The sequence below is a fragment of the Bison bison genome, unplaced genomic scaffold (genome assembly GCF_000754665.1).
Source record: "Bison bison bison isolate TAMUID 2011002044 unplaced genomic scaffold, Bison_UMD1.0 scf7180017864208, whole genome shotgun sequence".
NCBI lineage: Eukaryota > Metazoa > Chordata > Mammalia > Artiodactyla > Bovidae > Bison > Bison bison.
This window is the reverse complement of record NW_011494780.1, coordinates 50,888-63,723: the sequence shown is the minus strand read 5'-3', so window position 1 is coordinate 63,723 and position 12,836 is coordinate 50,888. Positions and strand designations below refer to the sequence as shown.

Genomic DNA, 12,836 nt, shown 5'->3' with positions numbered 1-12,836 from the left:
TGCTAAAGCTGAAACTCCAGTACTTTGGCCACCTCATGCGAAAAGTTGACTCATTGGAAAAGACTCTGATGCTGGGAAGGATTGGGGGCCGGAGGAGAAGGGGACGACAGAGGATGAGATGGCTGGATGGCGTCACCAACTCAATGGACATGAGTCTGAGTGAACTCCAGGAGTTGGTGATGGACAGGGAGGCCTGGCGTGCTGCGATCCATGGGGTCGCAAAGAGTCGGACACAACTGAGCGACTAAACTGAACTGAGTTGCTGCCAGTAGGGGCTACTCTTCACCGCAGCACGCAGGCTTCTCACTGCGGTGGGTTCTCTTCCACAGGCTGTAGGTGCACGAGTGGCGGTAGTTGCAGCACCTGACTCAGTGGTTGTGGTGCACGGGCTTAGTTGCTCCGCAGCATGTGAGGTCTTCCTGGATCAGGGACAGAACCAATGTCCCTTGCATTGCAAGGCAGATTCTTAACCACTGGACCATCAGGGAGGCCCTTTTTAGAAAAAAAAAAAAAAGGCAAGCTTGTGATAAGCCGCTCTCTTGGGGAGGCTGCTTGCCTCTTTTTGTTTATTTTGCTGCTGTGAGTCTTAGTTGTGGCATGCGGGATCTAGTTCCCTGACCAGGGATCAAACCCAGGCCCCCTGCATTGGGAGTTCAGAGACACAACCACTGGATCACAAGGGGAGGCCCTACTCCTCACCCTACTTCTTTAGCATACACTTTTCCAAAGCATGTATAAGCAACTGATTCAATTTCAAAGTCATCTTTAAGTTTCACAATAACTACTGTTTTTAGTTTTCTAGTTATCTGAACAATGTTTCAAAAGCATTTGAAACAACAAAAAGACAGGAATTCTGTAAAGATTGAAATAGCAATGCGAACTAGCAACTTTAACATCAGTATAATCTTTTTTTTTTCAGCCTTCAGTCCATCTGAGAAGGCTTATACTCCTGAGTAGCTGCCTACTATTTAAAAGAGATACATATTTCTGACCTCATTTTTCCTAAATGAGGCATGTGTAGAGAAGTGAAGTTCTTCCATAACCCTCTCACTTGACTGGGAGATTTGTCACTTACTGGGGATCAGAATGAGAGAGACTCTTTCTTATCTTCCCTTTGGCCAGAAGACCTCTCTCCCTGTAGGATTTCTCAAGTCCCTTCCTCTGAGGGCTGCTAGCCTTTTAACTTCTCTTCATCCAGGCGCCATTTAGGAGTGATTGCTTAATTCACAGAAGTCACCCTTATCACAAAAAATCTCCTGGGATCTGCTGGTTCTGGGCACCAGTAGGCTCCACAGGGTCAAGATACAGGTCTCTACCTGTTCTCTGGGCTTTCCTTGTGGCTCAGATGGTAAAAAATCTGCCTGCAATGCGGGAGACCTAGGTTCGACCCCTGGGTTGGGATTATCCCTTGGAGAAAGAAATGTCAATCCACTCCAGTATTCTTGCCTAAAGAATTACATGAACAGAGGAGCCGAGCCTGGCAGGCTACAGTCCATGGGCTCTCAAAGAGTTGGACACGATTGATTGACTCTTAGGAAAAATGAGGTCAGAAATATATACCTCTTTTAAATAGTAGGCAGTTGCTCTGGAGTATAAGGCTTCTTAGCTGGACTGAAGGCTGGGGGGGAAAAAACGGTTATTCTGCTGTTAAATTTGCTAGTTTGCATTGCTATTTCAATCTTTACAGAATTCCTGTCTTTTTGTTGTTTCAAATGCTTTCAAAACATTGTTTAGATAACTATAAAACTAAAAACAGTGGTTAGGAGTGCTTTAGGAGGGATTGCTTAATTCACAGAAGTCACCCTTATCATCACAAAACATCTCCTGGGATCTGCTGATTCCGGGCACCCAGAGGTCTCTGCCTGTTCTCTGGGCTTCACTTGTGCTTCAGATGGTAAAGAATCTGCCTGCAATGCAGAAGACCCAGGTTCAATCCCTGGGTCGGGAAGATGGCTCGGAGAAGGAAATGGCAACCCACTCCAGTATTCTTGCCTAGGAAATCCCATGGAGAGAAGCCTGGTTGGCTATAATCCATGGAGTCACAAAGAATCGGACACAACTGAAGCGAATTCACACCTGCTCTGTGTGAGGTCACACTTTGGGTGCAGTGCTGACACACACTGAAAGAGCCAGCTAGGTTGTAGGGGCAATGAGATGGGAGATGGGGTAAAGGCAGTGTACCCAACCTGCTTGGGTTCAGGGGTGGGGAGAGGGCTGGAGGTGGCCAGTTTGCCAAAGTTAAATTTGGTAAGACTGATGGAAGGTAGAGGGAAGTTGGGAGAGGTTAGAAAACGCTGGGGGTGTTAACAGAAAGAGGAAAGATAAGCCGTATAGACAGAGTCACTCAAGACCAGGCTCCACTGCAAAGCATTCATTCAAATATCATTTAGGTGCCCCTGTGTCAGGTACGGATTTGGTCACCGGTGTTACAGTGATGAAGGTGACAGAGGGCCCTTAGGTGGGCGTGAGTGAGGCGTGTGAAAGGAACAGACGTGAGGGCATGTGGCTGAAGCATGGGAACCAAGGAGCAGCAAAGTAGAGGCCATGGCCAGCTGGTCGGCAGGGCCCGAATCTTGCAGGGCCCTGCAGGCCGTGATAAGGGATTTGGGTTTTATTCTGAGCGCAGCAAAATGACGTTTCATTCATTCTGCAAAAGCCTTAGGAACTAGGCGGCCTTATCCCAGTTTTACTGACGAGGACGATCAGGGTGGGGTTAGGTAATTTGCTCACGGTCAGTTGCAGGCGAAAAGGGGTTACAAACACCTGCCGGATCTCCCTGCCCCGGGCCCGCCCGAGCCTTCCCCCGTAAGGCCAAGTAGGAGCGGCCCGGCGTGGCCCAGGGTCCAGGCAGGCGCGCGCCTCGGCGACAACGCGCATGCGCCGCTGCCTACGGAAGCCGGGAGGGAGGGGGCGGGGCCGACGCTGGCGGGCGCGGGGGAAATGGCGGCGACGGCGGCAGCGGCGAACGGGACTGGAGGGAGCAGCGGGATGGAGGTGGATGCTGCAGGTAACGGGCCGTGCGGGGGCGGCTTCTGGAGACTTCTTGGCAGGCCTGTCGAGGCCTTCCTAGAGTCCCGGGAGCAGTCGGGATGGCGAGTCGGCAGCGAGCTCCCTGGGTTAACTTGCGGGAGGGATGGATGGCCCGACTCTGCCGTCTCCTGTTCCCGGCTCCCGGGAGGACCGTGGGGCCTGGACTCTCACCCCCGCTTCCCCCTCCTTAGTCGTCCCCAGCGTGATGGCCTCCGGAGTGACTGGCAGCGTTTCAGTCGCTCTTCATCCCCTCGTCATTCTCAACATCTCAGACCATTGGATTCGCATGCGCTCGCAGGAGGGGCGGCCTATGCAGGGTGAGTGTTCGGCGTCGTTCTCCAGCCTCCTCCCCCCAAATAGTGGTCCTTTCTCCTTCCTTTGCTGAAGCCAATTCCTCCTCCGCAAATCATTTCTCTAGAACTTGGTTCACGTGACCTCAGACCCTCAGGCTACTATTAGAGAAGTTTGAGGATTCCTTTAGTGTTAGTCGCTCAGTCTTGCCCGACTCTTTGTGACTCCATGGACTGTAGCCCGCCAGGCTCCTCTGTCCTTGGAATTCTCCAGGCAAGAATGCTGGAGTGGGTTGCCATTCCCTTCTCCAGGGGAATCTTCCTTACCCAGGGATTGAACCCAGGTCTCTACCATCTGAGCCACCAGGGAAGTCCTGGAGGATTCCTCACCCTCACCTCTTATGTGTCCTTTTCTACTCCAGTGATTGGGGCTCTGATCGGGAAGCAGGAGGGCCGAAATATTGAGGTGATGAACTCCTTCGAACTGCTGTCCCACACCGTGGAAGAGAAGATTATCATTGACAAGGAATATTATTACACCAAGGAGGAGCAGTGTGAGAGGGGAAGAGACGTGGGGGAGAAGAGTGGGAGTGGGGGGAAAAGAATGGGGAAGATGGAGAGGGTTGGGGAAAAAATAAACAGAGAAATAGGACCAGAGTAGAGGAATAATGAAGAGAGAGTAGCTGAAGAGACCTTAGAAAAAGAACATATATGGGTTATTCCCCGCAAAGAGAGCAAGGAGTGAGAAAAGACACAAGAGATTAGTTGTTCTACGTGGAGCCAGGATGGGAAGGGGAGAAGCTGGTAAAAACACACCAGGAGTTTCAAATTAAAGAAGGATGATTTAAAGATACACTGTCCTGGCCCCTTTCTCTCCAGTTAAACAGGTATTCAAGGAGCTGGAGTTTCTGGGTTGGTATACCACAGGGGGGCCGCCTGATCCCTCCGACATCCACGTCCATAAGCAGGTATACACGTTCACACAGGTACATATTGGGGTGGAGACGAGAGGAATGAGGGGAAGGAAGATGGGCCCTGACACGCGTGTGCATCCTCCCTTCTTCCAGGTGTGCGAGATAATTGAGAGCCCTCTGTTTCTTAAGTTGAACCCTATGACCAAGCACACAGATGTGAGTACAGTGACCCTGTGCCCACTTTGTCCTGCCCCTGCTTTTACTGTATGACATCTCTGTTGAGTCTCCTTTTTGTGGTTTACTATCTGTGAGACTTTAGTCATTTAACCTTTAAACTGCATTTTCTCCACATGTGAAAATGGGAATGAGTTCCACTTCAGCAGGTCCTGGGAAGATTAGCTGAGGAAACGCAACGTGAAGGGCCAAGTCCAGTTTCGGTGCTTAGTATAGGTTCAGGTCTCTGATGTTTAGTAAGAGCTGTTCTCTCTTCTTCACAGCTTCCTGTCAGCGTCTTTGAGTCCGTCATAGATATAATCAATGGAGAGGTAGGTAATGCCCTACCCTTCAACCCACACAGCCTGCCCCTGGGGTTTCCTGCTTTTGACTCTCTGTGCCCCATAGGCCACCATGCTGTTTGCTGAGCTGACCTACACTCTGGCCACAGAGGAAGCGGAACGCATTGGGGTGGACCACGTAGCCCGAATGACAGCAACAGGCAGTGGAGAGAACTCCACTGGTAAGGGTGGCTGCAGGGGCTTCCCTGGAAGTGGGGGGAAGGTGTGCCCACACACCTTCTCAACCTCGGCCTGACCACCCCCCCAGTGGCTGAACACCTCATCGCACAGCACAGCGCCATCAAGATGCTGCACAGCCGCGTCAAGCTCATCTTGGAGTACGTCAAGGCCTCTGAGGCAGGTAGGACAGGTATCTCTCTGGTTCCTGAAGCACTTTTCCTCCCTTCTGGGGAAGCGACAGCATCCACATTGATGCAGTTTCTTGTGCCTTCAGGAGAGGTCCCCTTTAACCACGAGATCCTGCGGGAGGCCTACGCTCTGTGTCACTGCCTCCCAGTGCTTAGCACAGACAAGTTCAAGACAGACTTCTACGATGTGAGTGCAAGGCCCAGGACGGGGAGGTGGGGCTCCCGTGTTCTGCATGCAGGACATGACCGGCTTCTGTCCCTTCACAGCAATGCAATGATGTGGGGCTCATGGCCTACCTTGGCACCATCACCAAGACGTGCAACACCATGAACCAGTTCGTGAACAAGTTCAATGTCCTCTATGACCGACAAGGCATCGGCAGGCGGATGCGGGGGCTCTTTTTCTGACAACAGGGTACTTGACGTACAGGGGTCAGACAGCTGTCAAGGGGAGGGGTGCTACACTCCCTTGAGAGAAACCTGTCACTAATAAAAGGGGAGCAGCCCCCCAGCACCCCTTCTAGTGGCTCTGTTCTCTCCTGTGGGCACTGTGGATGGCTGAGGGAGAGGGGTTTGTTACTGCAGCATCCAGCGCTCACGAAGATGAAATACCTGCCTGAAGCTCAGGAGGCAGAAGTACTGGTGTCCATACTTTGAGACTAACTGGAAGGGGGTGGGAGAGGAGACCAGTGCAGTCCGGTATCGGTGCCTTGCAGGCAGAGCAGGAAGTCCCCTCAAATTTAATGAATGGCTGGAATAAGGTAAGCATAAAGGGAAGACAAGAATCCAGAAAACTCAAAACCCTGTTTTAACAGAAGCAGCAAATGGGGACACGCTTTATTAGGAAAAAAGAATAAGTAAAACAAGTGCAGCTTGGGCAAATAAGGGGACCTTCCTTTGCCCTCAAAAGCATTGGCAAACCATCAAAGGAAGCGCAGTAGGGCAATATGCAGAGCAGATCCAGTGTCCAAGCAACTGGACTCACACAAAAGTGATCCGTGTCCGGGCAGTGTTGACCTGCCAGACGTTGAGCTCCTCATACTCGTCCAGGGCCGCCTGGAACTGAGCAGGTGTGAAGCCACGGGAGATGCAGCGCTGCTCCGCCTCGGAAAACCGGACACTTTGGCCCTCTGAGACCAACTCACGGACGGTCGCAAATATCACATCTGCTGGTCTCTGGGTCCTGGATGGACAAGCGTGGTGTGTGGTCAGGGTTAGAACTTCGAGGCCAGCACCACAGACCCAGGGGTGCAGAAGCCGCAGGATGAGTTTCCTGCTCAAGACAGTCAAGGTGCCCCCTGCCACCCTCTGCTAAGCCGCTCACCTAGCTGTCTGCCCCTTGTCACCCAGCAGTGAGTCCTTGGACATCTCCATCAGCCGTATGGCTTCATTCACATCTTCCTTCTCCACGGTGTCCACCATTCGTAGACGTGCCTAAGGGGAAGGTAGGGAGAGATGGGCACAGAAGGAGGGGGTGGAACAAAGTCAGGGAGGCCCCCCACCCTGCTCCAGCTTTAAGGCTGGGCACCTGAGTGCTGCTACTCACAAAGGAGTAGCGGCCCCCTCCCCGCCCACCAGGCATCCGCAGTGTGGGGCCGGCACTGTCAGACCGAGACAAGTGCAATGCCCGGGGCAGCGTCCAGCAATTGCCCAAGTCTCCGCCTCTCAACACTGGCCAGTCCCGGTGTGCAGCTGTCCTGTGAGGGAGACCAGACCCTTCTGAATTCCACTGGGCTCCCCACCACGAGATGGAGCTTCGGGCGCTCGGCCGAGAAGGCGACTGGCAGGGGTAGTGTCCCCGGGGCTCGGGAAGTGCTGGCTCAGCAGTAGGTCAGGTGATCACACTACCTGCACGAACAGCACTTTGGAGCCCCCAGGACGATGGTCCACGGCGTGAGGACAGAAATGAAGCTTCCCGACCCCAGAGCGAGGTTACCCCACCCGCCCCTCAGCAAGATCTGAGAAACGGAGAAGCCTCTCTCCTGGGACGCTGGGCGTGCCCTGCCGGAGCAGCAAGTACCCACAGTGCGGTAGCACACAGGACCACTATCTGCACTGTCAGCACTTTAGCCCCGGCAGGGCCAGAGCAGGAGGGAGGCGGCAGCGCACGGGCAGGCTGCCAGCAGAGCCCAAGCGGACCATCCTCCAGCGCACAGACTGGCACTCACCAGAGCAGTGGACAGTCGCAGGATAGCCAGCAGAGTCCGGGCCGAAGTGTAGGTGGCGTCCTTACTGGCCCAAGCCTCGCGCCTCATCTCCACGTACGCTGCTGTGATGTAGTCAGCCAGAGACTCTGGCACCGCAGGCTGCTTCTCCCGGCACATAGCTATGTACCGCCTGTGGGAAAGCAGGAGAGCTGGAGAGCGCATTTGTTCTGCATTAAGAGTTGGAAAACTGGGAGTAAAGAAACCGGAGGGGAGGGCGCTCTGAAGTAGGAGACAGCAATTGGTGGATGATTAGGCTTAAATAAGCTACATTTGGAAAATCTATCAACATTTCAAGTTATCCGCAACTTTTTTTTTAAATGAAAATGGCCTTTGCACGATTGAGACAAATCCACCTGTCTTAAGAGATGGTTCTGTTAATTCATGAGAACAGCTAAAAGGGAAAAACAACATTAGGAATCCCTGGGAGTCCCTGGACTGACTCCTTGGACAGAGCAGTGCTGTCAGGCACCCACGCAGCAAAAGCCAGCTTTGCCAATATCCGTACCCGAGTTAGTAACCCTGAGACTGCGGGTGGAGGTATGTGAAGGCAGGTTCTCCGCCATGGTCTCCTATGGCCAGCCCAGGGGAACCAAGACTCACTGTTCTCAGACCCAGGACGCCAGGAGGGGGAGGGGTGAGCGCTTTTCAAGAGAAGCACACAGAGGCCAAGCCGCCCGGGGGAGTGTCCGCCCTGTCCAGCTCTCCTACCTCATCAGTTTCATGTCCAAAGGCTCAAACTGGGCGGGGGGCTGCCGGCTGTGCTGGTGCACGTAGGTGATGTGCTGGGCCAACCTGGGAGGAGGGGAGGCAACAGGAGCGCTGCATCTTGGTGCCCCCTCAGCGCTCCACCCCACAGCCTGGTCGGTCAAGGACTGTCGGCACTGCAACCCTGACCCCCTCTGAGAACTGTGGAGCAACCCCTGCTGTTTAAGGGGAAGGCTCTGGTGTTTCCCTAAGACGACAATAACGGGTTTTCCAGTTTCTCCTCCCTGCACGTAGATGGTTACAGGGGGTGTCTCCCCGAGTGCAGAGCTGCAGTCACCTCAGGTCATTGTCTCGGTCGGGCCGGTCCTGGATCAGCCAGAGGAGGTCAAATCGGGAAAGCAATGCCGCAGGAAGCTGTATATTTTGTTCCAGGCTGCGGCGAGGGTTGTAGCGTCCATAGGCAGGGTTGGCGGCAGCCAGGATGGAGCAGCGGGCATTGAGCGTTGTGAGAATGCCTGCCTTGGCAATGGAGATGGTTTGCTGCTCCATGACCTCGTGGATGGCCGTGCGGTCGGCCTCCGCCATCTTGTCAAACTCGTCAATGCAGCACACTCCCTGGTCGGCCAGCACCAGGGCCCCGCCCTCCAAGGTCAGCTCGCCACTCACAGAGTCTCTTAGCACAGCTGCCGTGAGGCCCACGCCGGAGGAGCCGCGGCCCGTCGTGTACTGGCCTGCACAGAAGGGTCAGGAAGACAGACACGCACAGGCCTGTTTAGGACGACAGCAGGGCAGAGGGAACGGGGCCATGAGGCGAGGTCTGTGCTGAACTGCTCTACTGACCCAGTTGGGCCGTCCCGAGGCAGCGGCAGGTCTGGGGGCGATGACACCAACACCCATCTCCACCCCCTGGCCCTCCCACAGCGGAAGCCTGCTGGTCCTCCTAAGTTTGCCTCTCCCAGGATCTGATACTCACTGCGGGGGGCCAGGCGGTCAATGTAAGACAGGAGCTGAGACTTAGCCACACCAGGGTCCCCCATCAGGCAGATGTTGATGTTGCCTGGAGGAAGGGAAGGAAGCCCCTGAGTGACTGTTCCCTCGATGCAGGTTGTCTGCACACAGAGAAAAGGACTATTGAGGTCTGCCTGCCCTGTTTCTAATCCCACCCTGTGCCCATGAAATAGAGATGCTAGCTTTTATTCTGTGACCGATGCAACCCTGGTCCGGCATCCTTTCTTCCCCAATGCCTCCACTCACCCCTGATTTTCATGCCTCGAGGAGACTGGTCTACCCCTCCCACCAGCAGGAGCAGCAGCGCCTTCTTCACGTCTTCGTGCCCATATATCTCTGGGGCGATGGAGGCTGCCAGCTTCTCATAGAAATCCTCCTCTGTGGGAAAGCAAAGACTCAAGAGTGTTTTTCCAGGGGAAAGAAGTGCTTGGGATAAATTTGCATTTATCTTCCCGCTGACCCCTCACCTGTGATTTGCCTCAGCTCCTCCCTGGTCAGCTCTCCGGCCCCAGACTCATCCTCCTCACTCTTACTCATCTTCACAATCCGATGAGCTTCCAGATAAGTTTCCGAGAGTAAACCCTTGGGCAGGAAAACGCTAGGGCATGAATGAAGCTCTCTACTTGCCCACGCAACACGATGCCCTCTGGAGTTCCTGACAAACCCTTTAGTTCTGTTCTGCTTGGTGTTCTGCTATTGAAACTTCTTTCTATGGGGCTGGTAAAACGGAGGGAATAAACTTCCCTTCTCACCTGGACCATCTGTCGGAACCCAGTGCGCAGGATTGGCAGGAAGATGCCGGTAACACTGACGTGGTCCCCAGGCTGGGCGATCCTTGTGTTCTCTCCTTCCACCAGCACCGTGATGCTGCGAGGGATGTTTCCCACGGGCACTTGGTCGCTCTGGGGGAGAAGGGCACTTGAGGCCAGAGGACTAACCTCCCCTTCTGTGCCCACCACTCGGCCACTCCCTGGCCCCACACAAACCAACAGAGAGAAGCTGAGCTCTCCTTTACCACATCCCAGCTCAGTCAGAAAGTTCCAGAGAAACCTGCCTCCTACTCTCTGCAACTTCTCTGCCTCAGCTCCTCTCTGTTCTACTTTCTTCCCTCTACTTCACGAGTGACTACCGGAGTTGAGTGAACTCCCAACCTCAAACTTCCCTGGGCCCTGGACCTCATATCCCAAACTCACATGTTCCTGCATCTTCATCTCCTGGAATTTGATGAATTTGGAGCCACGAGTCTGGAGGTACAGTCGGCCTCCTGAGCGGTTGGTCTGGCACTCCTGGCTCGGGCACATAATCAGAGGCATGAAAGTAGGAGATTGGATCTAGAGTGAAAAAGGAAGCACCAAAGGAAGTCATAAGGAAAGGAGCACCTCAGTCCCCGGAATCATGTCCCTCCTTCGGCAGAGATGATGAAACTTTTGAGAATGTCTTAAGCCGTGCTACGTACACATTGACAGACACAAAGAGAACAGACTGGATGGAAGGACCACGCCATAGTAGAAAGAAACTGCAAAGTGACCACACAGGCGTGTTTTACAGTAAACAGAAAAAACACCAGGTAAACATCAGTAGACAAAATTCACTCTCGCAGCATTAAGCGTGCTCCGTCCTCTGCTCCATACGTACCGGCTGGTAGGTCTCCGCCCCGCACTGGTCGCAGGTGTAAGTGGCCACCACCATTCTTGGTTTGACCTCAGAGACGCGAGTGACAATTCCACGCACTGTTACTAGCTTCCCCACAGAGTCAGCCCGTACTTCCCGGATCACACGAGGCTTGTTACTGCTGGGGCCTTGAAAATACAGCTCACTAAGGGAGAAAGTGGTCATTCGCAAATGTCTGGGGACCTGAACCCCGCGCCTGTCCCCACCGTGGCCACTCACAATCTGCGCATGAGCTCGGGAGGGTACTGGTTTTGAGGGCTTCGGGCTGCCCCCGGGTCGCGGCTCCGCTGCTCCATCATCAGCCGGTGCTCAATGTAAACGTCCAGGACGTCTTTATTTACTACCTAAACAAAGGGAAAAGAAAACAAGGAAAGTGAGCGGCAGGACGGTGAGAGGAAAGAACGTAAAAGTGCCAGGCAGAACCACTGACCCCTTTGGGTCAGCTCGGACAGCATCAGTACCCAGGAAGATTTTCGACACAAACCTAAGTGTGCCCTGCATTTTTCTCACCTCCCTCTCCTTGTATTGAGGCAGCAGCTCTTGAACAGCATCAGCAAAGAGCCTGGCATAGCGCTTGGTGTTCTCACAAATTGAGTCCACCAGCTCAGGGTCATCCTCAGCAATGTCGTCTAGGTCTACGTACATGGCCACTTGCTCCCGATGAGCCAGTTGAACCTGGTGTGGGGAAGAGAAAGCGACGGAGCCAAGTTTATCTTACTAGTGTTCACAAGCAAAAATTGGTCACTACGAGCTCAGCACACAGGATCCAGGCTCCATGAGGGAGAAAGGTGTGTATCACTACGTTTGCAATAATTAAGGTGTTTTCAGGGATTGAGGGAGCTGAAACTGAGTGCTGTTGAGTCTCACATCGCTTTCTCCCAGGTGGCACAGTGGCAAAGAATTTGCCCGCCAGTGCAGGAGACACAAGAGATATGGGTTTAATCCCTGGGTCGGGAAGAGTCCCTGGGGAAGGATATGGCAACCCGCTCCAATATTCTTGCCTGGAAAATTCCCTGGACAGAAGAGCCTGGTAGGCTATAGTCACAGGGTCGCAAAGAATTAGACTGAGCACAGACGCAGCATACACTGAGTGATACACAAGTTATCAGGTATGGTGCTAAACTCACCACTTCCAGAAAAACATACCTGCTAAAATAAGCCAGGCCTTATAGCTCAAGTCACCACCCCTGCCCTCTACCTAACCTTAGACTCACCAACTGGTTCCCATACTTGAACTGCTTCTTGCCAGATTCGTCATCCTGGTAGAACTCTTGTAGGAACTTCTTCACTTTGTCTGTAAGCAAGAATAAAGCGGTAAGGACGGACTTTTCTTCATATACCTTACTGCAAACCCTTGAAAGAGATCTAAAAAACTTCTTTTACTTAAAGTTAAATCTCTAAACAAATTAAATGAACATTCACATATGCGTACGTAATTCTCCCCAACAGAGCAAAACTCCTTTTCGCAAGTCTGTTTTGACCTAAGGAAAAATAAGTGGCCCCTAGCAGTTTAGAGTATTACCCAATACGCTCCCCCCCAGGGGAATTCCACTCTCTGCCTTAATTAGAAATCTCAGTACCCTTTTCTAAGGGCCTTCCACACCCGGCAACACACTCAAGTCTCACGGTTCTCAGCTTTCCTTCTACGTGCTTTATTCCCTCTTTCTTTCGGTCCCTTAAATTGTTGCTCTCCCGGGGATCTCCGCCACCAGGCCCGTCCTCCGCCCCACCCCCTCTCCCGCCACTGCTTCCGCTCTTAGTAAACAAAGAAGCACATGGGCCCAGATGCCGCCGCCTCACAGCCCGGGATTCCTCCGCCCAAGGCGGGAGCCCGTCCGGCGATTGGCCGCCTTGTCGAGGGCCACCCTGCCCCACCCCACCACTTTATCCCTCGGCCTCCGCAGAAACCCCTCCAATTCCAGGCACGCCCCCACCCTCGGTCGCTCTCTCCGAGGCCACCGCGCGGAAGGACACTGTTTACACACGACACTCCCTCCAGTAGCGTCGCGCAACTTCCGCCCGCCTCCACTTCCGCTAGGAGGTGGACCTAATGCGGCCCAATCCCCGCGCGCAGCGGCCCGGGGCCGCC

At 53.6% G+C, this 12,836-nt stretch overlaps 2 protein-coding genes across 4 annotated transcripts in view; one reads left to right on the top strand and one right to left on the bottom strand.

The window, feature by feature from the left end:
• Positions 1–2,916: 2,916 nt before the first annotated feature.
• COPS6 (COP9 signalosome subunit 6) lies at positions 2,917–5,677 on the top strand. The gene is made up of 10 exons (XM_010844765.1): positions 2,917–3,007; positions 3,222–3,347; positions 3,743–3,874; positions 4,200–4,288; positions 4,388–4,450; positions 4,732–4,779; positions 4,856–4,970; positions 5,057–5,149; positions 5,243–5,343; positions 5,424–5,677. Exons 1-10 carry the CDS (start codon positions 2,941–2,943, stop codon positions 5,562–5,564), a joined length of 975 nt encoding a protein of 324 aa, XP_010843067.1. The 5' UTR covers positions 2,917–2,940; the 3' UTR covers positions 5,565–5,677.
• Positions 5,678–5,957: 280 nt separating this feature from the next.
• The window catches only part of MCM7 (minichromosome maintenance complex component 7), a 7,557-nt gene continuing 678 nt past the window's right edge, over positions 5,958–12,836 (bottom strand). Inside the window, exons 1-15 of one of the 3 annotated variants that reach the window (XM_010844764.1) lie at positions 12,682–12,779; positions 11,962–12,041; positions 11,258–11,422; positions 10,967–11,091; positions 10,712–10,892; positions 10,270–10,407; positions 9,829–9,978; positions 9,544–9,658; positions 9,323–9,454; positions 9,042–9,125; positions 8,406–8,799; positions 8,072–8,155; positions 7,325–7,493; positions 6,481–6,590; positions 5,958–6,339 (exon numbers count right to left, since the gene is read on the bottom strand). In XM_010844764.1, the coding sequence (XP_010843066.1) occupies positions 6,138–6,339; positions 6,481–6,590; positions 7,325–7,493; positions 8,072–8,155; positions 8,406–8,799; positions 9,042–9,125; positions 9,323–9,454; positions 9,544–9,658; positions 9,829–9,978; positions 10,270–10,407; positions 10,712–10,892; positions 10,967–11,091; positions 11,258–11,392 (2,019 nt within the window). In that variant the 5' untranslated portion in view covers positions 11,393–11,422; positions 11,962–12,041; positions 12,682–12,779 and the 3' untranslated portion in view covers positions 5,958–6,137. The other 2 variants (XM_010844763.1, XM_010844762.1) reach the window with 2 other exon arrangements.